At 39.1% G+C, this 25085-nt stretch overlaps 1 protein-coding gene across 7 annotated transcripts in view; it reads left to right on the top strand.

Moving 5' to 3' along the window:
• Positions 1-25085, top strand: part of CNTN6 (contactin 6) — a 166244-nt gene that overhangs the window by 120768 nt on the left and 20391 nt on the right. For all 7 annotated transcript variants that reach the window (XM_009689048.2, XM_009689047.2, XM_009689046.2 and 4 more), the window contains one exon: positions 17174-17301. In XM_009689048.2, the coding sequence (XP_009687343.2) occupies positions 17174-17301 (128 nt within the window). The remainder of the gene's footprint in view (positions 1-17173; positions 17302-25085) is intronic.

Here is a 25085-nt window from a genome sequence, read left to right as displayed (position 1 = left end):
TAGATAATTTTAAAAGTCTTAATCTTCAAAATAACAGCAAATCTATAATATATAATTGCATGGACCTGGACAGAGCTTTACTGATGTTTTGTCTGTCAAGACTCTCTGCTGATTTGAGAGTTAACTACACTATCACAAGCTACTGTTAATTAAATGGGCAGACGTTAAAATCAAAAGCTACTTGCTAAGTGATGTATTGTGTATACTACTCAAAACTATTACTCAGATGCTTTCTTTGTATACAATGTAGACAGATGAAATGGGTAACAGTGTCTAAGAATCATAATCTTTCTCAGCCAGTCTTCCAGTTCACAAATAGCAGCAATGCTGTTGTATCCCATCCATACTTTCACAGAATAAGTATGGAATCAGTCCGTCATAAAGCTCTGGAGATCAAACACAAGATAATGCACAGACAGTGCCAGTTGCTCAGGGAAGTTGGTTCAGATCACTTGAAATTCATTGAAACAACATATATCCAAAATAATGACACAAATCTTTCCATTCCATACTGCAGCAACATACAATGATGGAAAGTAAAAATAAAGGTCTAATCCACTGCTTTGCACATGGCTTTAATTTGAAGAGTATATGTGAAAGTTAAAATCTGAGAGGTATTTTTCATAGGTACTCACAATGAAACACAGCAAAACTTGAATAAGCAGTCTATGCCAGCATCTCTGAAAAGATAGAGCTGCCCAATGACTCTTCCTTTTTTTCCATAATGCCAGTTTTATTCTGTTTAACTACTCAGTTATTAACTAAAAGTATTCTTCTAATTAGTGCTTAGTGAAATTGTTTGCTTGCATTTTGATCGTGCAGTCTCGTCAATGACAATGCCTATTAGTTCCTACTGGATGCAGTCTACTCCTATAATATGTAGAAAATGCATTCAGTATGCATAACTTGCCAAGGGTAATATCTAGATTTTTCTGATGCTCCCGCGTATGGCAGCAGGGAGAGCAGCATTATCTAAAATGTGTAACATAGCTCAATTAAGCCTACGTTTTGAGGTTCTAGTATCGTGATATTCTCCGATTTGCTGATAATAGTTATTTACATACTGCATATGGTATTTACTTGTACTTTGGTATTAATTTACTAACAATTATAAACATGGGTTGATTTCAGAGTATCCCGTAAGTCCACCTGCTGCTTAGCAAAAGTAAACAAAAGCAGAATTTACACTGAGACAAAGAAGGAAGGAGTTCAAACTCTCCATGTGCAAAACACTATACCAGTGCTTCCATTGGCGCAAAGTAGTATTTATGCGGCTTTTCAATTATTAAATGATAAAATATGTAATACTGCAGTTTTAAGGAAGATAAAATCATCTATACAATATTTTTTCCAGAGATCTTTGAGATGGAAAATGGATTTGTATGGCTGTAATTTTTCTCATCTAATTGAAGTACTTCAATCACATGCATCTTTGTTCATAAAAAAATAAAAAACCTGCTCTGCCTTTCTGTGTCTATATGATTAAATACTGACATGTCACATACAGATGGACTATTTTAACTAGAGCTTTTGTTCTTTCTGCTGTTTTATTGTGCAGCATTTAGAAGCTCTATGAATTCCTAGCCCCTCTTCTTTTCTCTTTTTTTTTTAAATTTATCTCTTTGGGATATATGCTGGGTGGGGGGGAACAATCCCTCTGTTCTGACAGCAGTACTGTGATGGACATATTGCTAAATAAGTCAAACAACATAACTTTTTTAGAATGGCTTACACCAAAAGATTGAATTGGTCTGGAATAGTGCAACTAGATCTCTGAGGAATATTTCACCCTAAAGGAAAAGATTTTTTTTTATCTTCTTACTCATGGTGTAAGTGCATTTCTGATGGTCATGCATGCTTTCCCTGGTCCTCTGAGCTCTTAGTATCATAAGATAACACTGCTCTATATTTGTCAGTTTGTAAGTATGTAAATAAATGTGCTAACTAGGAAACACTAACTAAGCTGTGTTGTTAATAAAAGCACCATGAAATATTTCTAGCTTATTTCCTTTTGGTTTTCACTTGAGCTTGTTTTTTGTTTATCAAGTTGCAATATTTGAGCCCCTGCTATTTGATCAGTATCTTTAGATTTCCTGAGTCTGAGGAGTTCCTTAGACTCTCCTGCCACAGTCTAATGATGAAGGTCTCCCATCCTTAATCCCCTTCTTGGGGCAGAGACAACTTCCTCTGTCCCCTCTTGCCTCTCTCTCCAACTGCTTCGATGCTCTGACTTACAGAATATACTTTGACATGTGGCAATTGAAGCATGTACACGTGTCCTTCAAAAAACAATCCAAAATCAATTGATATTTATATCGGAGGGTGAAACAAGCCTAAACCTACCTGAATAAGGTCTGCTTACTCTTTCCCCATCTTAATGTTCCCTCTACAGTTCAGTATTCTATTTCAAAATTCACCAAAATAGCTAAAGTCAACCCCCATTCATATGGCTTGGCCATTGTGTAGTTGGATTTATTTGTTTCATGCAGCTGGCCACTTTATAGAGGGAATTCAAGATTATCAGTGCCAGGAATCAAAAAGAAATTCCACAGTTGTCTAATCATAAATTTTTCTGTTTAACTGTTCTCTTCAGATGATTTTTTCCCTTCTACCTCCCCCGGTTGCCTTCCCTGGATCATCTAACACAGCTTCAGGTTTTCTTTTGAGCAATTAACCTCCTTTGAATTGAAGTTTTGAGGAATGATCTTTTTAGGAGCAGTACTGTTTGTCTAATAGGTAGCTGTCAAAGTTTAGAGGTTTTGTTTGTCCTCTACTAAATGCGAGATTTTTTTTTTTCTTCCCTGGCATGTAGTGTGGATTTTAGCTCAATGCAGAGATGAAAGACAAAAAGGGGGGGAGAGGAAACTCATGCTCTGAATGCCTAAGCTGTGGTATTTGACATAGATACAAATTATGTTCATATGCTATATACATACTCTCAATAAGAAGTACAAAGAATTTCTTTGTGTTATCTTATGTGTGTCCACTGAGTGAAAGGAGGAAAAGAGCAGAAGGGAACAATTTGTATATTAAAGCAAATTTGCAAGTCTAAACACTGATCTCATCAGAGATCTGTTTTGCTGTTGCTTTCAATAGGTTCAGGATCCTCATGGAAAACTTACTGCTTTGGAAAAATTCTTTTTGATTGAAGCATTTTAATAAATGGGAGTTGGAATCCCATTTGCTTACCAGAGGGTAGTGCTATTCCCTTGCCACAAGTCAAGGATCCCTAAACACTGTAGCGAATGCATATAAACATATGTGACTTGCTTTACCCAGAATTCAAATGATGATCGTTGAGGGAAAACACAGAAATGAGATAGGCTGAAGCAATGCGTTGTCATATACAACATTTTCTATGCATTAATTATCAGCAATAAGCAAATATGCATAGTATCTCTTTTTAGGGAGTGGACGAAAAGCATGTCTAGGATTCAATAAAATATCTTCAGTATTTATTGGTTCCATCTTTGTGAAGGATGAGAATTGATTCTCATGTAAACAAACCTCCTATATATAGTTAAATATTTCTCCCATGCTGTGCATGGTTTTGGTGTTTTGCATACAAGTTATTGCCATTTATCAAAGGAAACATGGGAGAATGACTGACCACTGAAATGAAAAGTGGTCTTTCAGCAATCTTATGCAAAGAAACTTTAACAGATGTAACTGTAGACTTCTGGTGGGGGGGGGGGGATTATCTGGTAATTGCTGAGGCCTTACAGCTGTGGAGCATCAAACTTGGAGGGATTCCCCTGTTCCCATGCAAAATGCAATGACCCAGTAGGTTTCGCTAACTTAAAGGGCTCCAATCGGCTTGCAGCTGTGTGCTGCATCTGAACCCCATCTGTCTCCTGAGCAAGACTGTTCTTTTGCAGCTTTCTTAATACTTGTAGCTGTGATCTACTTCCTTTTTCTTTCTGTTACGCTATTTGGACATCAATTCTAAGTATGAAAATTTTATCACATCTTAAATTTTTATTATTTGGGGAAAAGTGTGTATTTCTGTCAAGTACTGTTGGATTTAGAAAAAGGGCATTTAAAAAAATAAAAGCCAGTTGGTAAATGTTCAAAATCCTCAGTCCACCAATTAAAAATAATATATCAAATATATTGTATTGTGAAATAGCATTTTGACTTGAACCAATTTGAGAAGAAATGTGTCAGGGCAGTTCAACAAATTGCAATGAAACACTTCAATTACCAGAATGTCAACAATGTTAAGCTTGTACTGAAACCTTTCAGAATATCTAGTCTCTTAAAAAACAAAAAAATCAAAAATAAACAAAAAACCCAAACCCTCCTTGAGGAGAAATCATGACAAAATGGATTGAAAAGTCCAAATTTTGCACTACTGTACTAACGAGAGAGAGGACTGATGTCACTTAACTGTCATTTAGCTGAAGTCAATATGCAGTTTAAGATAGTTACTTACATTTTCTTGGCAGGCACCTCCCTCTTAAATGAGGTGCCTAACTTTTAGATGAACTAAGAGGGATGAATGAAACCTATCCACAGTGTTTGTGGGGAAAAAGCTATATTGAACTTGCACCAGATCAGTAGCAGAGCCAAAGAGAAGCTTTGTTTTGTCATCCCTCTTAATACCAGAAACCACCCTGCTTTTAAGCAGCTGCTGTTTGTAGATAAAGGTATAGACATTTGTATGCTGGTAGCTAGTTTTATGTGTGATATATTTTCTCATACTATTCCAGTACTTAGCCTGCTATTCCCAGCTTTCTACAGCAATGTGGTTAAGTGAATAGGAATGCAATATTAATATAGCTATTATTTTTGAAGTGTAGATTAAGTGCATATCCGTTTTATCCTTCTTGCTTTTCTATCACGAGAAGCTTTGCATGGCACTAAGGATATGCCGTAACCCGTCTATCTTATCAGTGCCTGTATGCTTGTAAAGAGGTTCATTTCCTATTCTAGTTTTTAACTAGAACACTTGAATTGTGGGCATTGGCAATCAGAGCAATTCCAGATATCTTGGACAGCATCACTGTAAGCCAACATGAATGCAAATTAAGCGTACCTCTTGATGAAATTCTTTTTTACTTAGGGAACCAATGGAGTTGATTCCATATCTGCTAAATTTGATTAATCGTTTCAGTTCTATTCCTCATTAACAACTAGACAGACAGAAATCAAAGACATGGATTTGTGCGCCTGCTTTCAATGCTTGGTCTGAAGTTACATGTTAAGATATGAAAACTACTGCAAAATCTGAGATTGCTTTGCCTTTTCATCTCCCAGGCCACACTGCTACTACCTATTTGACGCTGAGAAGACAAAACCCATCGTTACACCTTTTCTAAGGGAATGCTGAGAGTCACAAGGATATTAGGTCTAAAAGAAGTATCTTTTGCTTAGAGTATAGTGGCCTCTATTTTTTTTATGAAAGGTAGCAGAAAAGATGATACTGCAAAAGACAGTAGAGGCAGGAATAATATATTCACGTATATTTAGTTGCTAACCGTAGTGATATTTTCCTGTTTTCAGCATTGTATGTAGGCATGCCTAACATTTGCCTGTGCTTACTTCTCAGTAGTATAATTGAATCTAGCAGGACCATAAAACATAGCAGCATTCACTTAACAGTGAGTAAGCACGAGTGGAAATGTTTGGTGATCCAACAAAACTGATGATATTGGCATAAGAAAAGTTTTACAAGCAAAGGATTGCTAGGAAGCATCTCTGACTAACCCGAAGTACCTTCAGTCTTCCCTTCTTTTGTTTTTTGTGTGTTCTCCATGTTTCGAGTTATTTCTGTCTTCTCCCCTAAGATGGGAGGGAAGGCAGGGGAGTGGAAACTGTAAGAGTGAGTGAAAGATGAGGAGGGAGATGCAGGGAGAAGGAAGAAGAAGCACAGATGAGGGGAAGAAAAAGACAATGTTTTATTTTTCTTCTTAATCTTACTTGTGCTTTGTTTTTCCCCTTTCTTCTTTCTCTGTTATCTTTCCATTTGAAGTCAATTCACTGCAAAGTAATGAGAAGGCAGAAGGGGACCCCCATTGCTACTTGACCCCATGAAATGCTGGCAGGCAGTAGACAGAAAATAATAGTGCGATAGAAGGCATAAGAAAAGGGCTTTTCCTTTCTTTTCTCTCTCCTTAGAGAGTTTCATAATGGAACAAGCCAATAAACCTAATTTCATCACGTATTGCTGACTACTTAATGCAATAGTGTTTAGCACATCGGATAGCATGAGCATCAGGTAAGCAAATGAACCATATGTTCCCATGTTTAAGGTAGAATGACAACCTGTATGATACTGGATTTATTACAATTCCCTTCCTGTATGACATCTTTGCAATAGAATTTTAAATTGTTCCTACTCAACTCCTGGGAAACTTGTTAAGGTGAACCTTTCTGAGGGGCTATGCTACATGCTGAAGATGTCCCAAGCAATCTGTCACTCTTCCATGTCATATAGAGTTGTGATAAACTGAAGCCCAGTAAGCGTCAGTGTTGTGCCCTGTCTCTCTTTCAGGTTCATGTTCTATTCCTGCTTCATGCCCATAATCAGATTGATGTTTAGGATTTGATCCAAAGCCAGCTACTCTCCCTGGAGCTTTTCCACTGACTTCAGCGGGCTTTGAATCGGGGTTCCTAATTAGGAATATGCACAAAAAATAATGATCGAATGCAACCTTCTGTGCTTCTCTTCTAGTCCAAATTGTACAGTCATGCCCATCATTGCCATTGTCTTTATTATTATGTGTATTGCCATAGCATACAGGAACACTAGTAATGGATGAAAAGCGTGCTGTGCTATACTGTACAAACACCGAATAAAAGGGAGTTCCTGATCTAAAAAGAGTTCAAACTAAGAGTAAAATGAGAGACAAGAGATGGAGTAGGATATGCTGGGGAGGTGACGTTAAAAGAAGCAGTAAGACATTGTTGATTAGCACGACAGACATGGACTGTTTTCAGTTATGCTATGGGCATGGTGAACAAAGAGACTTCTAGAGAGGAGTTTATGGGGCCCTTCTGAGTGTGAAGGGTTACATGAGAGACAGCATAGGAACAGCACTTTGAAAAAGTGGCTAATGCTTGATCAACATGAAAGGTTTGTAGGAGGATGCTAACGCTTCTGTTTTAGCCACCTGCTGGAACTAATGGCTGAATATCTATAAGAAGATGTTGGAAAACAGGAATTTTATTAGAGAAAGACGCTTCTTTTTTTCTTCTATGAGAACTAACACACGTTTTAAAGCTCTCAGTGAAAGGCAGAATAAAACACCCCTTAATGGACCCATACAAGTGATAAAATATTACTCATATACTCGATAAAGAATGTCTATGCTCTGTGTAATTTTAAACAAGGATGTGGATCTAAGGCTTCAGTGAATCATGTACAGTCCCTGTTACTATAGTACAAACTAAGCACAAATTCTATAGCCTAATGAGGATTTCTCTTGGGTTTCCTACAAACGGCCAAATGGGCACAGGAAGCTAGAGGTGAGGGTCATGAGAGCAAGGGCATATGCATAAAGTAATAACCATCAGTGTGGAAGCTGAAGTCACCAAAGATCAGTGTTGTGAGACTGAGGAGAAGAATAGAGGGAATTGAGCTGAGCTCAGAAAGATGGCTGAAGGCAAAGTAACAGTGAGAGTTCCTCAGGGGAGGAAAATGGAAATTTTGGTATCTTTTTCACTGTCTTAGAAAATTCTGTTTGCCTGAGTTGGGGAAATTGAACTAATCATCCAAAAATCCCTTTCCTGATTTGATTGTTAAAAATTAATGACTCCAACATTAGAACCTATCTACTGCATAAGCATCTCCAGTATTACCTATCTGGTAGTGCATGTGCATGCATGTGCTTATGAACGTACTGTCCAGGGTTTCTGAAAACTAAGCCAGTACGAACCTGTGTACCTTCTGTCACTTGCTTATTGATATATAGAATACTTTAAAGGCAACAGCAGGTTGTATTGTACTTTTACTTTTCAAATATGTTCTGACAAGCAGATAGGGAAGAATATTTCTGTAAGAAGGTAGCAGGGTAATCCAGGGCCTTATGTACTGTTTAAACTCTACTAAAGTCCCATCTTAAGGGCTCAGTTTTACATCTGGAGTGAATGTGGTTGTATGAATGGCTGCATCTCGACTCCTAATAATGTCTGAATCATCATAAAAAATAATGGTTACTGGTACAATTAGATTGAATAACGGTAAGGATGGGCGTAGTATCCTTTGCTGGAAGAACTTTTCTCTGAGGTACCAGGGTTGTTAAGATCTTATGAAAACAGCACTTCTTGGCAAATAGGAAAAATGGTAACTTTTTCGTCTGGCAATTATGTTTATTTTCCACTTGGATTCTCACCGTAGGATTTTGTAAACTCTGATTCCTGATTCTTTCCTTCTCAGTATACTACTGTAACATAATTTTTTCTACTATGAATGTTCGCACTGATCAGACTAATGGCTAAATAAATTCCACGTTTCATTGTGTCCTGTCCACAGGGTCGACCTATAAACCAGGAAATATTTTTTTTTTTAGCTGGATATGCTACACTCTTAAGGTGTGGCTCGTGTCTTAGGAACTATACTAGATACCTCATGTCATGACATCCACTATTTAGATGCAGATTTTAAATAGGACAAGGAAAGACACAGCGAAGAAAAGAGCCATAAACAGGGCATATCTTATAAATATGACATTAGGCTAAGTTCTCTACACGGGAAAAGGCCATAACTGTTGGTGCGTGGAGCTGCACACTGGCGGTGGGTAGACCCATGAGCAGCTTGAAATTATCACATTGATTTAGAAGAGTGAAAGGATTTAAACATGATAAGCAACATTTTGGGAGGGTTGCTTATTTGTTTGGTTTCATTACTAAACTAATTATTGATTTGGCATGTCTTTCTTTCCTGTACACATAGAGGTGCTGTTGCCCAGTATTCCCCAGCTGCAAGATTTGAGACATACTGCTACAATGGATGTAGACATATGTCTGCAGACATGTTTTTCTTGTCAATTTTTTTCTTTGATTGTTGCATGAGGACCTCTGCCTTTCATTTAGCACTTGGGTATGTGAAAGAAAGGACTTGACAAACATCTCCATTTTAAGTTAATGTGAGTACCATCTCCTCAACATACTACGTTTTGTCTGCAAGCTTTACAGTGCAGTAAAACAGTGCAGTTCAGATGTCTGTCTGTAATTGCATAAAATAAATATTGCTGTTCACAAATTGTGCAGAGATTCTACTTCCTAAGTTATCTGAAAAATGGCAAAAATAATGTCCCTTTTCTACTAGCAAGGTACAATGTTTTACTGTCACCTTCTACTATTGCTAACAGTATTCTTTTCTAAACTATTTTAATAACACTAGCCAGATACTGCAACTTTGTTTGATCCAAACAGTTAGCACAGACTTTAATGGCATTTATTTTATTTCCAGTTAATTATCAGTCATTTATGAAGCTCATTTATATCAGCATGCAGATAAGGAAAATCTTCTGTTAAATGTAGTTTATTAAATGGCAAAACTGTTAGCATACAAATTGCACTCAGAACAGAATAAACAGGTACAAAGATCATTAACATATAATACAGACAGTTGGATCTCAGATGGGACTCAGTGGGACCTTTTCAAAAATACCAGAGCTGTCACCATCAGGTACAATTCATTCACACAGTCAAACTTTACTTACATTTCCATCTGCATAAATCACTAGTAGTTCTGAGCCGCTTGAGAATTGTGCTCTCTTTTCTGCCTCTTACTTACTTCCTCTTGTACTTTTAAATTCAGCTTCTCTCATGCTTACCAATCTCTGTAAAATTAGAAGAGTTGATTTAAAGTCTTGGTGTCTGTTAGCGTGCCTGAAGAAATTTATAAACAATGCATCTTTTCATGACCTATGAAAGCAAAGGTAGTTTTGTTCTGGAGCAGTAAACCAAGATGACCTGATTTTGAAGAGGATATCTTATGTGAGCTCAGATAATAAAAATTACTTTGCCTCTGATTTCATCAGATCCAAAATACTGCCTTTGTATCTGTACAGCACTGTGATGATGACTTCAGTAACGTTATGAGATGCCAGACACTTGATGTTAGAGGCAGACAGGAGAAGAGTGAATCTTTACATTAAATATCAGGGTTATTTTATTTTGAAAGGCATTATTTTATGCCCTTGAAGAGATAACTATCTTATTGGCAGTGCTGAAATCACAGAATCGCTTAGGTTGGAAGGGACCTCTGGAGATCATCTAGTCCAACCTCCCTGCTCAAGCAGGGTCCTCTAGAGCATATTGCCCAGGATCACATCCAGACGGGTTTTGAATATCTCCAGCGAAGGAGAATCCACTACCTCTCTGGGCAACCTGTTCCAATGCTCTGTCACCCTCAAAATCTGTGAAAGAGTTTTGATTCACCTCTGGTTTTACACCAGTGTAATTCGATTGTTGTGTTGAATTAATCTGTTTCACATACATGAATTAAAATTGTTCCTCTCTCTAAAACAGAATGGCTGAACAATACAGCAGCACACAAAATTGCCTTGGCTGTACTTTACAATCTTAATAAGTTGCCACCACCTTCTTTTCTCAGATTCTATTTTTCTATCATCCTTGTTAAATACGTATTTTATTTTTTCGTGCTCTTAAGATCAAAGTAAACAGCCATCAACAATCTTTTGTTCACATGAGACAACGCTTTCAGAGATGATTTGTTTGGCCTGGTTAATTAAAAGTTGTACCGATCATGCCTGCTTGATTTCTCAAGTTCTTTACTTAAAAAGTATGTGTGACAATTTTAATGGGCTCTCACTTTTTCCCAGTCTCATGTCTCCCGCACAAACATTGCAAACTGTTCTTTTTGAGCACTGTACAGGGTTTTGACTTGAATAGATCTTGGGTAGGTTGTTTGTTTTGCCTTTCCTTATATAAAGCTTATCTTGTATATTGATGGAATCACTCAGAAAGGGAATGATTTCTCAGCTGCACTGTCCAAACACATGGCCCCATCCATATGTTAACATACACCTCTCTGTTACCTAAACTGAAAAGTAAAATACAAATCACAAGTTGATAGACTGTAGCGGGATATGATAACGCTTGGTAAACTACAAGAGACTCAGAGTTGAGGAGGGAACCACTGTTTGCTGCCGCTTGCTGTAGAAGGATGTGGATCAATCAAATGTAATTAGTAGCTTAAATACAAAAGAAGATAGGTTACACTATGCTTAAATAAACTGAGGAAAGATGTCTCACGACCTGCTGTGAGATGGAATGTTTACAGCGATTCAGAGAACTTTGGACTCGTTCCTGAAGACTGAATTGGTCCTATTTAAGAAGATGCCATCTCTGGATCAAAACCTCAAGTCACAGATCACTTGATGCTGGGAAAGGATGCTGGCTGGGAACTGCCACTGCTTCCTTGCCCTGTCCTCGCCCAGGAGCACCCACTACTGGCTACTGTCCAAGACAGAAAATTGGCTAGACGTATCTCTGAACTGGTTTTCAATAGGATTATCTTATATTATGATTTCTCTGAAGTGAATTTCATCTGCCGTATCCATCTTTTGGCGGGGGCAAGGTCCCATGCTTCTTACATATGAAATGAATCTCTAGGCGTTTCCAGTTAGCCCATACGTGGAGGAATTTCTTATGGCTTTATATAACTAGGTTGTCATCTCTTCTTCCACCTGTAGCATCTTTGTCTAATTGAGCTGTTCACCTGGAGGTAGCACCCAGCATAATTCAGGCAGCAGCATAGGCATCACACATGAGTCTGATAAGTATTTAGGCATCTTTTAAGTCAGAGGTGTCAGTTCGGAGTTAGGCTTACGCTTAAACAGTCCCTTGCTGAAACAGGGCTTTATGAACAGCTGTGTTCCATGCAGCTCATTTCATTCTTCCTGCTGCTTCTTTAGCAGGGATGTATTTAACAGGTCTGCTTCAAATCTTGTGCCTTTTGCCCTTTGACAAATGCTGGTTTACTTATTGACAGAAGTCCAGTTTTCCCGGCAGAGGAAATATTCTTCTTGCGTTATATCGGAAATGTTAAACTCTTCTTTTTTGTTGAAGTGCCTGGAATTACCTTGTCTTTTGATGCAAACGCTAAGAGCTATTATCTATAGACTTCACATAGCCTAAAATGTTGTGAAAAGTTACAGTTTTCAGCAAGCCTTTGAGCAGGTGAGACGTGTGTTTCACAGCTTCCTTTTAATCATTTTCTAAAGAGCTCGATCCAAAGTCTATTAAAGAGAATATTCCTATTGCCTGTCATTATTTGAAAGACAAATGGAAGAGCATAAAATGCAGTCCATCTGAATCTACCTACGGCATAAAATCTTGGCTCCACTGAAGATCATGGGGACTTTGCTGTTCATTCCAGCAGGCGGGGTTGGCATTTCACATCTCTTTCTTCTTGCATTTGAAATGCATCATCTTGATTTTCTGCTGTGGTCTGCATTCTCATCCCTCTCCTGAAGCGGACCTTGGTACATCTGGAAATGGCTCACATTCTTTGCTTTAATTCCCTTTCCTGGTAACTAATTCCTCGAGTCCATTGTGTTTTCACATAAATTCTGCCAGAGTATCTTATTTACTGCTAGCTTTCTAATGTTGTTTAGGTAATGTGACCTCTGTTTCAAACAGCTCTGAAACTTTTATTAGCTCACATCATGGTTTCTCTTTGTTAAGTCATGTTTTGATCGGTAGGAAGAGCCATGTCATTCTTAGCTTGCCTAATCATTGAAATACTATTTCATAACAACGTTTCTTCAGGGCAAAGGTTATCTAAAGAGCACTTGAGTGGGTACAAAGCCCTCTTTGTGGATAAACCAGGATGTCGAGTTATTCAAGTCTCAATTCTTAGTAAAGAATATAGGAAAAAAAACCTCAGCTAGGCATCACACAACTTCAGCAAAAGAGCCATAACCGCTAACCCATCTCTGAGCTGGCTTAACTTCACAATTAGAAGGATTTTTTCTTAGCGTGAGTTTCAAATTTCATTTCTTTGGCAAAATAAGACCCTAAGCATTTTGGTAATATAATTTTCCTTCAGATTTCAAGAGGAAAGTTTCCATTTAATTGGCTGAAGCATTTCTCAACTAAAACAAGTTGAGGTAAGAAGAGAGCGCCAACCTCTAATAATGAAATTATTAGAGAAATAATAATGAATAATAATGAAATAATAGAATAATAATAGAATAATAGAATAATAATGAAATTATTAGAGAAACCTCTAATAATGGTTTCTAGCACCTACTGCAAACTAGTGTAAACTAGAGAAGACTGGGAATGGTCCTGGCCCCCAGCTGACCTGTGACTCAGGGAGAGGAAAAGACCCTGAGATTTTCCAGTCCCTGATACACATAGAGAGGGCTAAACACGGAGCTTGTACATTCAGAGATACTTCTCTTTATTATTTTCTGTCTTTTTCCTGTATATTTACCTAGATTGGAAGTTTCGGGGGACCGGGAGTGTCTTCTTGCTTTGCCCCATGCCCATTTCAAGACTCTAGTTTGTTGCTGGAACTTTTAGGTGCAACTGCAATAAACAGGGCCTTAATATTTGATGGTGAGAAACTCATTAAATTAGCTCATTAGAACTTAAAGCTCAGGTATCCCATTTATGAACATATGCAGATCAACACATGAATATCTTGATACTAACCAGTAAAGCCAACACACGTTAGCTAACTGGTCAACTGAATCAACTGTTTTATCACCAGCAGTTTCTAATGGCAGTGTTTTCTAGCAGCTGATACAAACTGATTTTAGATGCAAAAAAAATTGCAGAGGCAGGAGTGAAACACTTGCACATGTTTCTTCATGTTTAAAGCCATCCTTGAAGTACTGTCATCGAGTATCTCTCTAAACTGAAAAGGAGAGGCACCTGTAGCCTCTTGTTTTGATGTGCAGCATAGGGCTGTCATCTGAAAAGTACAGTTCTTCCTTGCTTATTCCTCCATCCCTATCTCAAAATGTCATTTGGTTGATACATCATTATATTGAAAGTATACTTTATTGTTTCATATTTTGCTCCTCTCCAGTTTAATATGGGTATATGATGGATTATTAAACCCAGCTTACTTTCTCATTGTACTACAACTTGCATGCAAGTAACCACTGCGGTACCTGCTGACCACTGTCAAGGTAACAAAGAGTTTTCATTGAAGTCTAAATCCCTTCCCTTTTCAGTTACATACTCCAGTGACAAAATTTGCCATCCGCAGGGAATTTGGCATGCTGCATGGGCTGGGCTGCGCACTGCCGCACCGTAGCTGGCAGCGCTAGGCTAGGCCATGCTCCTGCCAGGGGCTAAGCACCAGCCCCCTATTGTTAAAAAGACAGTGAAAGCAACCTTTGCCTTTGCACCGCAGAACATGGTGGGACAATCTACCACTCACCTGTTTCTCATTCCTAAATCTGCCCCTATTCATGGCCAGATCTTTCAAATGGACAAAATCTGATGACAGTGTGAAATGTGAAATTGGAGTGGTGTAAGTGAAAAGACTGAGCTGAGACAAGAGAACACACAAATTATGAAAAACACCCTAATGAGCAGGGAGTAAAAATTTAGCTTCAGAGAACACACTGAGTAGATTTGCATAGCAAAGCACGGGATTGAAGATATATCCTGTGGAACAGAGATCAGGAGTTTATTCGCAGTCAGCAGCACTGGTTGTGCAGGGCTTTTCCTTCTGTTGTATCCTCTTACAGGACGATGCCCGTGGCATTTGGCCCCAGTCCTTGTGTGAAGGGGCGATGCACAGGACAAAGGCAAGGGAAACACAACTGGTGTGCATTCTGGTCAGGGGTGCATGTGAAATGGAGAGAGAAGTAACGAACGGCCCTGGAAGACCAATCTCATGGGCAGGTGCTGAATGCTGGGAGGACTCTTCCCCAAGAGCCACCTAGCAATGCAGCTGTAATTCAGTCTGCTGTGTCAGGGCAGGACTAATGACCACACATACACTGGTTACTTCTCATGAGTCTTTTATATGAATTAGCCACACACATGCATCCCTTTGGATTTAAGTTCAGATTTCAGTTCAGACTGTGGAGCTTCAGCTGCCTAAAGTTGCTCCATAGAGAATCACTTATTGATATGTCCTTTTAAACACCTTTGTGACATAGCAGCAGGACTACTATTTTTAAAACCCGTTTTCTTTTGCCTTCACTGAAGCAGCACTAATTTACACCGTGAAAGGGGTTGGTCCTCTCCTTCCAACATGGTATCTTTTAAGGAGAGAAATGGGGGGAAGAAGCAGCACGAATCACAGCTGGTGAAAAATGTAGATTTGAAGGTGAATTTAATCAGCTCTGAGGCACATTAGAGCATCCTGCTGATTCAGCAGTGGGAGCAAACAAAAAAAAATTAAGCCCTTACAAACAACCCCCGGACTAGCTGGTCTCCAACATCGGATCACCTGGCACACTAAGCACAGGTGCGAGCACTCCTCTTCATTTGACAGTTAGCTGAACACAGCCTGTGATAATTGACTCCAAATCAGGCATCTGCCTCCACTGGAGTCAGAGCTTGTTCACGCTCTTTGCAGACTCCGTGGCAGGGCTACAAGATGGATTGTTATTTGTGTCGCAAAGCAGCGGCCAGAAATCAGAGCCTAGCTCTTTGCTCAGGCAGTTGCGAGGTTCAGAACGTGTAACGGGAAGCAGAACAAGACCTAATGCGTGTTATGCATATAGCTACAAGCATATAAATACAAAAGTGGAAGACAGCAAGGTACTATGATGTTTTGTGTGTGTTTAATGGCTATGATATTACTGTCAGCTTCAACTTCTGCTCTTGTTATTGTTCATTTCCTTTAATAATTCATTGTATCATCCGATCTTATGTTGCTGGTAATAAATATTAAATACCCAAGCTGTGATGCATGAGTTAGATATTGTCTTTATATGAAAGGATTCCTGTATTTGATTTAAATGTCAATTAAAAGAGGAATACCAAAAAAAAAAAAAAAAGAAAAAAAAAAAAAGAAGAAGCAGTGCTTCTGCAAGCACTGGAATGAGTGAAGCCTGTTTTTCTGTAGATGCATGACTTCCAGTTGAGTATTGTCAGATCTAGGAAGGTGTTGCATTTGAGTGCAACTTTTCCACAATGAGGTGATTTGTAACAGCTCTGTCCTGTGCAGATTCTCTGATGCCTGCTAAGGACTGTGCTCGTACAGTAACCTTCCTGGCTGTAGGGGCTATGAATAGAAACCCTGACCCTGTTTTCATGAAACTTCTAGGAACTTAATATCTTTGAGCTCGCTAGCGTTCCTATAAACTCCAAAAAAATTGGTCCAGAACTGAAACGTCTGTTAGCTGGAATGAGTGGATGGAAGAATTGACACAAAATGAGCGCAACATGACGGGATAATATTATTTTCTGTGCTAAAGTTCATTGCTTTACTAATTCCGTTTTCAGTCCAATTTCTCTTTGACTAGCTAAGCGTTCTATATATTCGTGAAGAAAATCCCCAAACCTTAAAGTGGCGCCCTTGTATGTATAAGCACAAAGGTGCCAAGTACTGTGAAAGCTTATCAAAGAAAAACTTAGTCTGAACTCCTACATCCTAAAGTACCTCATTGACATGAAGAGGTATATAAATAAACTCAGAAATTAATTTCATGCAAAAAACCCAGGAGTGGTTCTGAAATTACTGTTAAATGCAATCTAGCCAATATTCTGCAAACCAGTGTAAACAACATAGTCACTAATAAAGTGGTTTTAGGGCCCTATGAGACAGTGGTCTATCTGATTTGGTTCCTTGGCTTGTGAGATGGCATTTCAGCTAGTCTGCTAATATCTTTTAATAATCGTGACAAAATTGCACAGGCAGTTGACCGTCACACGTAACGTTAGGATAGCATAAGAACATTGGGATGTGAAAAGAAAAATGCATCCCACGGTAAAATGAGCACGATTAGATAGCAAGTTGGGTCTTAATTCCTCCTCGTGAGACTCTAAAACGTACCACAAGAAAGCAAGCTTGATCACTTACTGGTCAATTCCAGTATGTCAATAAACTATTCCCAATACAGAGATCAGTAATAAGCAGAGGTGAAAAAGTTGATGTATATTCAGTTTGCTGCAGCAAAGAAGCATAATGAAAGCATTTAAATACTAAAAGTAGCGCTGCATTTTTATTACAGTTCCTGTAATAGAATTATTTTTTCTTTTCTTTTTTTTTTTCCCCTCTCAGGGTCTCCTTACTGGAGGATGGCAGTCTTACGCTCTACAACATTACCAAATCAGACGCAGGAGTGTACACTTGTATAGCAACAAATCAATTTGGAGTTGCCAGAAATTCAGGGAACCTGGTTGTGAAAGGTATTTTAGTATCTCCATTTGTGCTTTATGAATGTTAGAAAGTACGTGCTTTTTTGCTGAAACACACTGGGATGCCCAAGACTCTGCCAGTCAGTATTGGCAGGTTTTTACTTGCCGTTTGAAGCTTTTGCTTGCAGCAAAGAAAATCTCATGGCCACACCACTCCGATGATCAATTTGTTTATCAGGCAGACCTCCCAAGATATCAACAGAAATATATGGTAACATTAATAATAATATTTGCACTCAGGAATGTTTAGAAGTTTGCAGGCATGGGCTACACTATTGCAGCCATTGGGCGGACAGAGGCAGTTTGGAGGTTCAGTGGCCTTTTTGCAGTGTGCTTGGATAAGTTTATTCAGCTCATTTATAATTCACATCACATCTCAGACTACAGAAGAGTCTTCAAAGCTGTGCTGTCAAAAAGAAATGAGATGTTCTGAATTAATCTGAAATTCAGGTGGTTTTATTTTCTTCAGCATGGTGCATATATGTTGCATATGCTCTATTCCTGTAGATGATGAAGCCGCCCACTTCTTCTCTGTGTCCCAGTTGCTGTCACGACTGTGGTAAATAACTCCAAAACAATGCAGAGCCAAGCAACTTATTGGCAAGCAAGTCCCATGACTTATTCTTTGGTCCTTCCCATGACTTTTGATTCTGAATATTAAAATGGTTATCCTCAACAAAGCTCTCCCCAGTCTAATGATTCCATTACTAATAAATCAAGGGACTGGTTAGGGTATCTTCTATTCTTTCAGACTATTTTATTTTCCAAGATATTAATACCTTAAGGTATGTCATCTCAGCTGGCACTCCGTTATTTGAAAGCAATTGTTTTTTTGCCTGTATTTCCTTAAATATGATTTTTGTTTGAGCTAAACCAATTTGACAATTAACTACGAGTGTTCATGTAACTCGGCAGATTTTTTTTCTGAAGGGAGAGCGAGGAACAGCCTCCTCTCACATTACCATTATTTTCTTCTCCATAATGTATATGATCTAAAATTTTAATTCTCTTCCTTAAAAACTAAGTGACTTGTCTCTTCAGGAGTCATCCCTGTGAACTTGTCCCAGTCAGGTTTCATTGTAAGAAGTCAAACACTAAGACAAAGTGACTGATGAGACCTGACGAGATGTACCAGAGTGCAACTACCAAGTTAGTACGTGGTGATTCCCAAACTTTGCATGGATGTCAGTGAAAATTGTTCTGACTGCGTAACACTACCAGTTATAATAATTCAAGTCTTGTCTGGTTCCTGCCCCCCCCACCCCTTTCTTTTTAGTAAGTTACTAAGTGCAGGTAATAGTGTACCTATCCCATTTTATAGTACTTGGATATAAAACAGGAATAACCCTTAAGATTGGAAAGCATGGTTTCTTTCTTTGCTTTTATCTCCCCTTTATCCTCATCGCATGCCCTCACTCACAGAACTGAATGAGTTGCCCCTTGGAGCGCTCCTCTCTTTGTTCACAGCTCTTCTTCAATGGACTTGTACAAAGTCATGACTAAGAGAAACGGGAGACAGAGAGTTTGGTTCCCTATACTGTGAGGAATTTGATCCCAGATCTGCTATTCTCTGGATGAGTGGTGTAACAGTGGGACTCCAACCATTTGTGTAAAAGGTGGATAGCCACAGGATCGGTATCACTTTGAAGAGTGTGAAGATTGCCCAAGTAGGTGTACACTCTCAGAAAAGGAGTTTTTGTGCTTGGACTCGCTTGGATGACAGCCCTTACTGGCTGTCAGTCTAAGCTGCAGCAGGAACAGCAAGCCTTCAGATGCACTGCTATGCTTAGCTTTTCCTGTTGGTAACTTCTAGGCAATTTACTGAGCAATCTCTTGTTTTCTGATGATCTCTTCTAAGGGTGTTACTCCTCCTGCTGAAGACATTAGGGATCTTCAATGCCTAATTCAGCTTTCCCGATCACCTTGCAGAGGCCAGGAGTCTAATTTGTAGATGCTGTGATACTTAGTTAGAGATACATAAATAAATTCCCTAACAGGCATCCTGTGACCATCAACTTAAATATCCAGCAAGTCATATTACGGGCTAGGAGACACATCATGTCAAAAGGTCATGTCTGCTGTAATTCTCCTTCCCTCCAAAGCTACAGCCTTGTCTACGGTGGGGCTGAGCTACAGGCATAACTGCACATTCTGACTGTAGTACCAATTCAGTGATGCTTTGCAGAGGTGTATCGTCCCTTCAGTGTTTTTCACCTTTCTTTGAAACGCAGTTAAATATATTGCAGGACACATCAAATTATATTATGTCCAAAATAGTCCTTCACTTTTTAAGTTTTTGCTATATTGATGGATGGTCTATCTCCATTAATAAAAGGCATTAGTACAGTCCTATCTTTTAGGTGGTTTTGTCCAGAGCTCAAGGACATAAAAAGAGATATTGTTTGCACAGAGATTCCTGTGAGCAGCATATGAAATGGCTATATTCTATATCCGCTGATCTTTGAGAAAAAAAAGAAAAACTAGGCAAACTTGGTATGTTTTCTTTCTCTTATGTCCTGCATGATCTTTTCAATAGAGGTGTTTTCTTATACAAGTAGTCATGTTTATTGATCTGAAATGAGGAGAACAAGTTAAAATGTTTTAACTTGTCAGATAATAAGAAACATTTAACAGTTACGCATAACATAACATTAATAATAATTGTAGTTACAAGAGGAACACATTATTAGACATAATTTGTAGCTCTGGTTTTTTTCCCCCTAATATACTTATTTTCAGTGATTTCAGAATAATTACTATAGCCTGCCAGGGTGACTTCCTCCTTAACCTATTGCAGCTGGCTAAAATAGTTCTCATATTCATATTATGAAAGAGCAGTTAGCATCTGCAATGCGATGTGTAATCTGAGACAGTGTTACAGCACAGCTAGCAGTGAATAAAACCAGAAGTATAGGGTTTAGGAAGCTCTGACTTCATTAGGGTTATATACCATTTCACATATCACATGTATATATCCTAATGGAGCAGTATGGGAAAATCGCATTACAAAAATGAAAAAAATATTTTGTTTGGCATTTACAAAGTTTATTAAAACACTGAGTAACAACATGGTATAAAAATGATCTTGTTTGCAGGGAACATTTGTTTTTGTTTCCCCTCTGGAGAAGTTTTGGCTGTTCAATTATAGGCCTCATTGCTTCAGCATTATTTTCAACTGAAATGTCAGAACTTGGAAAAGCATATCTAATGTGCAAATTAAGTTTATTGCTGCTCATTGAGTTGTTTATTCTTTGTGTGAGAAGTCTTTATTATACCTCAAGCACTCACAACATCTTATCTGTTTTTTCCTCTGGAATGGGATTTGCTGTATAATACGTATCTGCAGTTGCTAAGCTAGATAGATAGATAATGTACAACCAAGAGCTTTTAAAAGTATTTTGAGGTGGGAGTCTTAAACATAACTCGATAAAAGAAGCAGAAAATACCACAGAGGTGAACAACTGCGTCAGTGGTGTCCCTGGATATAAGCAGGCTACAACAGAAGATACAATAGGATGGTAATGTCGTAAGAGATTTTTTTGCTAACTCTGCTAAAACCATACACCACACACAAACCCAGTACAATTCATTGTAGGACGGTTTTGAACATTCATTTGGCAGAGGCAAGTAGGTTCCGGCCAGTAAGAAAGCAGAGTTCTTATAAAACAGCATATAATTATTATTTGTCACATTATAAGAGAAACCTTTAAGTTCTGATATTCCAAAATATAATTTCAGTAGTGTTATTCCAGAGCACACATTTTTTTCACATTATTTATCTCTCCCTTAAGGTGGCATCCTGCAGGTTTTAACAGAGTGATAAATGGTCTCTAGAATTTTTAATCCAACTAATAACATTTCTGTAACAGGCTTGCTGTTGTCTTATTTCTGATCTGTTTGGATGTGTGATCAAATAATGGTACAAGAAGTAATAATGACTGACATAACGGGCAACCATAGTATTACTGGCACTTTCTGTTGAGAGAAAGTTTCAAAAAACTCACAGAGTTTCATCACAACCAGCTGAAGCTAATGGCCCCTTTCTATAAAACAGAATGCTGGCCTTGACAGAGGCTTCAAGATTTTACAGAAAGGACATCATTTTGATGACCTGGATGAAGGGACAGAGTGTCTCCTCAGGAGATTTGCTGATGATACAAAACTGGGAGGAGCGGCTGACACACCAGAGGGCTGTGCTGCCATTCAGAGGGACTTTGACAGGCTGGAGAGATGGGCAGAGAGGAACCTCATGAAATTCAACAAAGGCAAGTGCAGGGTGCTGCACCTGGGGAGGAATAGCCTCCTGCACCAGTACGGGCTGGAGGTTAACCTGCTGGAAAGTAGCTCTGCCGAGAAGGACATGGGAATTGTGGTGGGCAACAAGTTAAGCCTAAGCCAGCAATGCACCCTTGGGGCCAAGAAGGCCAATGGGATCCTGGGCTGCATGAGGAAGAGCGTTGCCAGCAGGTCGAGGGAGGTGATCCTCCCCCTCTCCTCAGCCCTGGGGAGGCCTCACCTGGAGGACTGTGCCCAGTTCTGGTCTCCCCAGTACAAGAGAGACATGGAGACTCCTGGAGAGAGTCCAGCAGAGGGTTGCAAAGACGATGAGGGGACTGGAGCATCTCTCCTAGGAGGAAAGGCTGAGGGAGCTGGGCCTGTTCAGGCTGGAGAAGAGAAGACTGAGGGGGGATCTGATCAATGTATACACGTATCTGAAGGGGAAGTGTCAAGAGGATGGGGACAGATTCCCCGGGGACAGATGCCCAGCGACAGCACAAGAGACAACGGGCACAAGCTGAAACATAGGAACCTCCTATGTTCCGTCTGAACATAAGGAAAAACTTCTTTCCTGTGAGGGTGGCTGAGCAGCGGAGCAGGTTGCCCAGAGGGGTAGTGGAGTCTCCTTCGCTGGAGATATTCAAAAGCCATCTGGACACGTTCCTGTGCAATGTGCTCTAGATGACCCTGCCTGAGCAGGGGAGTTGGACTAGATGATCTCCAGAGGTCCCTTCCAACCTCAACCATTCTGTGATTCTGTGATTTTCTATTTGTATGCTATGGGTTTTGGAATGCAACTGTTGAACCTGATTACAAATTCTCTTCAATCCTGTTTGTATAGTTCTTGCTTAGTTTAACTTCAATTTTTCCAGAAAAAATAATGTATTTGTAGTATTTTACTTATCTATAGATTGCTGTAATTTTACACCATACATTGCAAAAGAGGCAAAACACACTTCTGCTAACTATTCAATACAGAGAGGCATGAGTTACAGAATGAAGTAGTATTAAGACTTCTGGCAGTAGAGGTGACATGGGTCTTGTGAGGAATAGATACTTTAAAGAGAAATCTGAAGGACAGGGAGTACATGGCACATGGAAAATTCCACACTAGTGCAAAGCTTTATTAGAGCTTAATGAACTAAAGCATATAAGGTGAATTTTATCTTTATTGTAAGCATATTCATTTGGGAGTTTCGCTGGGGTAAACCCAATTCAGAGGATATCTCCAGCTGTAGTCAAAGCAGTGCAGAGTATAAGGCAAGGACTGCAGTGCAAAACAGATATATCTGACAACTTAGCTTAAGCTAGACAGATGAAATACTAGCAGCAGTTTATACCTGGCATCAGGAAGTTTGTCATGGGCTTTAGAGCCTCTCTGAGAGGCCTGGGAAGTTGAACCATACAACCACCCTTTAGGCTTATCTAGGTACTGAGCGATCTACTCCAATGTATACTCCAAAATATTACCAATGTAATGCTCAGAAAACACGCTGTTGCCAGTCTAATTGACTGACACTGTGAATGAGCCTTGTTAGAGACAGCCCTGTCCCTTCCCAGTGGCATTTCACACGCTAAAGGAGAAGGGAGCTGTGGAGACAGGGCACTTTGCAGGAATTTCAAAGAAACCAGTTCCCTGTCACCGTCTCTCTCCAGCACCATTGCCCAAAACATACCCAGTGGCCACATGAGGCTGGAGGGCAGAACAGACTGTGTTCCCAGGCCCCCTTTTTTAAATCAAGCAAAATCTTTTTGTCACATTTGAGCAAAGATGTGGGAAGGCATCTCTCCTGCACGGGTAAAGACAGAACAGACAAAACATAGGTGGAGTTTGGGGAAAAGCATGTCATAAACATTCAAAGAGATGAAGAACTTATGCTTAGTCTTAATGTGCTGGGGAAGGATTTTGTTTCTTTGCTGGCCTACTTAGTTGGCTTTAATAGTTTACTGTAGAGATGTGCGTGCACGGTTATAGGCTTAAGCAGGGAGACAGTCCTATAGGATGGCCTTGAAGGAAGAGAGGAGGGGATACAAAGAACCGTATCGGGCTAGTAGCTAATGCTTCTTGGCCTGCTAGCGGCAAAAAGAAGTTCCAGGTATCACATAAGAGACTTTCCAGTTTTTGACATACACTTGAATATTGTTTCTTTCTTCTTATTTTAACATTTACAGCATGATTACAATAGAAAAATACTTCACAGAGAGAAATTCTACTTCATTTGCGAGAAATATAAAGTGCAGGAGCAAAGCAGCGAGAAAAGAAATCTCTGTGGACGTTCCCAGATACTTTTCAACCTTACTCTATGAAGTTACCTGTGCTTCATAGTGGAATACATTTGAGATTTATGGAAACAGGTTCTTTGCCAGTATATGCTGAAATCACTGGAATTGGGCCAGCAAGGAATATGGCCCTTGAGTCATCTGGAATTTATTGCATCTGACGCTCTGCTTCCAGGAAAAGGAAGAAATTTCTCTAAATAACCATCAAGTACCTTCAAGACTGTCACCTGAGGCCTTCACATTTCTGCAGATCTTGACATCAAACAAACTGGTGAAACTGCCATGATGATAGTTTTAAATAGTTGAGCAATCAGTATGCAGAAAAATCTGAGAAAGTGTGTTCCAGGTCTTAACTCCTTATGAGAATCTCTTATACTTTCTCTAGACCGTAAGCTTCTTAATGATAGCAGAAAAAAATCCCCTAATTTGTTTATAACAATACAAATCAGACAGGCTCTTTCTTTACGTTCCTCAGAAAATATAACCTGATACCCGTATCAGGTATATCACTGGAACTAGGGAGATCCAAGTTTTTTTTTAAAAGGCTAGCAGAAAATGCAGTATTCCACCTCATTGCTACTTGACCACTGCTTCAACAGTCACTAAGTGTAACTCTGTGAAGAAGTCATTCAAACTTCAGCCTGTATTGCCCATTACTGCCTAAATACTAATCGCTTTCTGTAATGACTCTGGCAATCTGAATGAAAATGTGTTTGAAGGTAACGTGTTGGGTGGCCTATCATGCATCAACCCTTTAGAACCAAGGCCTTGGTAAAAACAAATCCTGAATTTTCAAATACATTTCTAACACATGGGGTTAAGCCAGGATGAATGCTGAACTAATAGAGCTCCTGCAAATTTTCTTCTCCTCTCACATTATTTTCAGAACGTGTTAATATTGTTGAATAGATTCTGCTCTCATTTCATTCATGTGCTTCTGGATTCTCACCGTTTTATAACATTTTCATGCACAAAAGCTGTATTCAAGAGAGTTGCTTACAACAAAGTGGTTGTTATCTTTAATCTGTCTGCCAGTCACGTCAACAGACGTGAAGCCATATAAACCCATTTCTTTTCCCTTCAACAGACTCCTACTTCCCTTATTAAGAGTGTGTGTTTCTCAGGGTAAAGGGTTAATAAAATTACATAGCTAGTTATTCTGTCTTTTGAGAGATCTCCTTTGAAGATGTAAAGTAAAGAACACTATGCAGTAAACT

Source organism: Struthio camelus, chromosome 14, assembly GCF_040807025.1.
Source record: "Struthio camelus isolate bStrCam1 chromosome 14, bStrCam1.hap1, whole genome shotgun sequence".
In the NCBI taxonomy this organism is placed as follows: Eukaryota; Metazoa; Chordata; class Aves; order Struthioniformes; family Struthionidae; genus Struthio; species Struthio camelus.
This window is presented reverse-complemented; position numbering and strand designations above follow the sequence as displayed.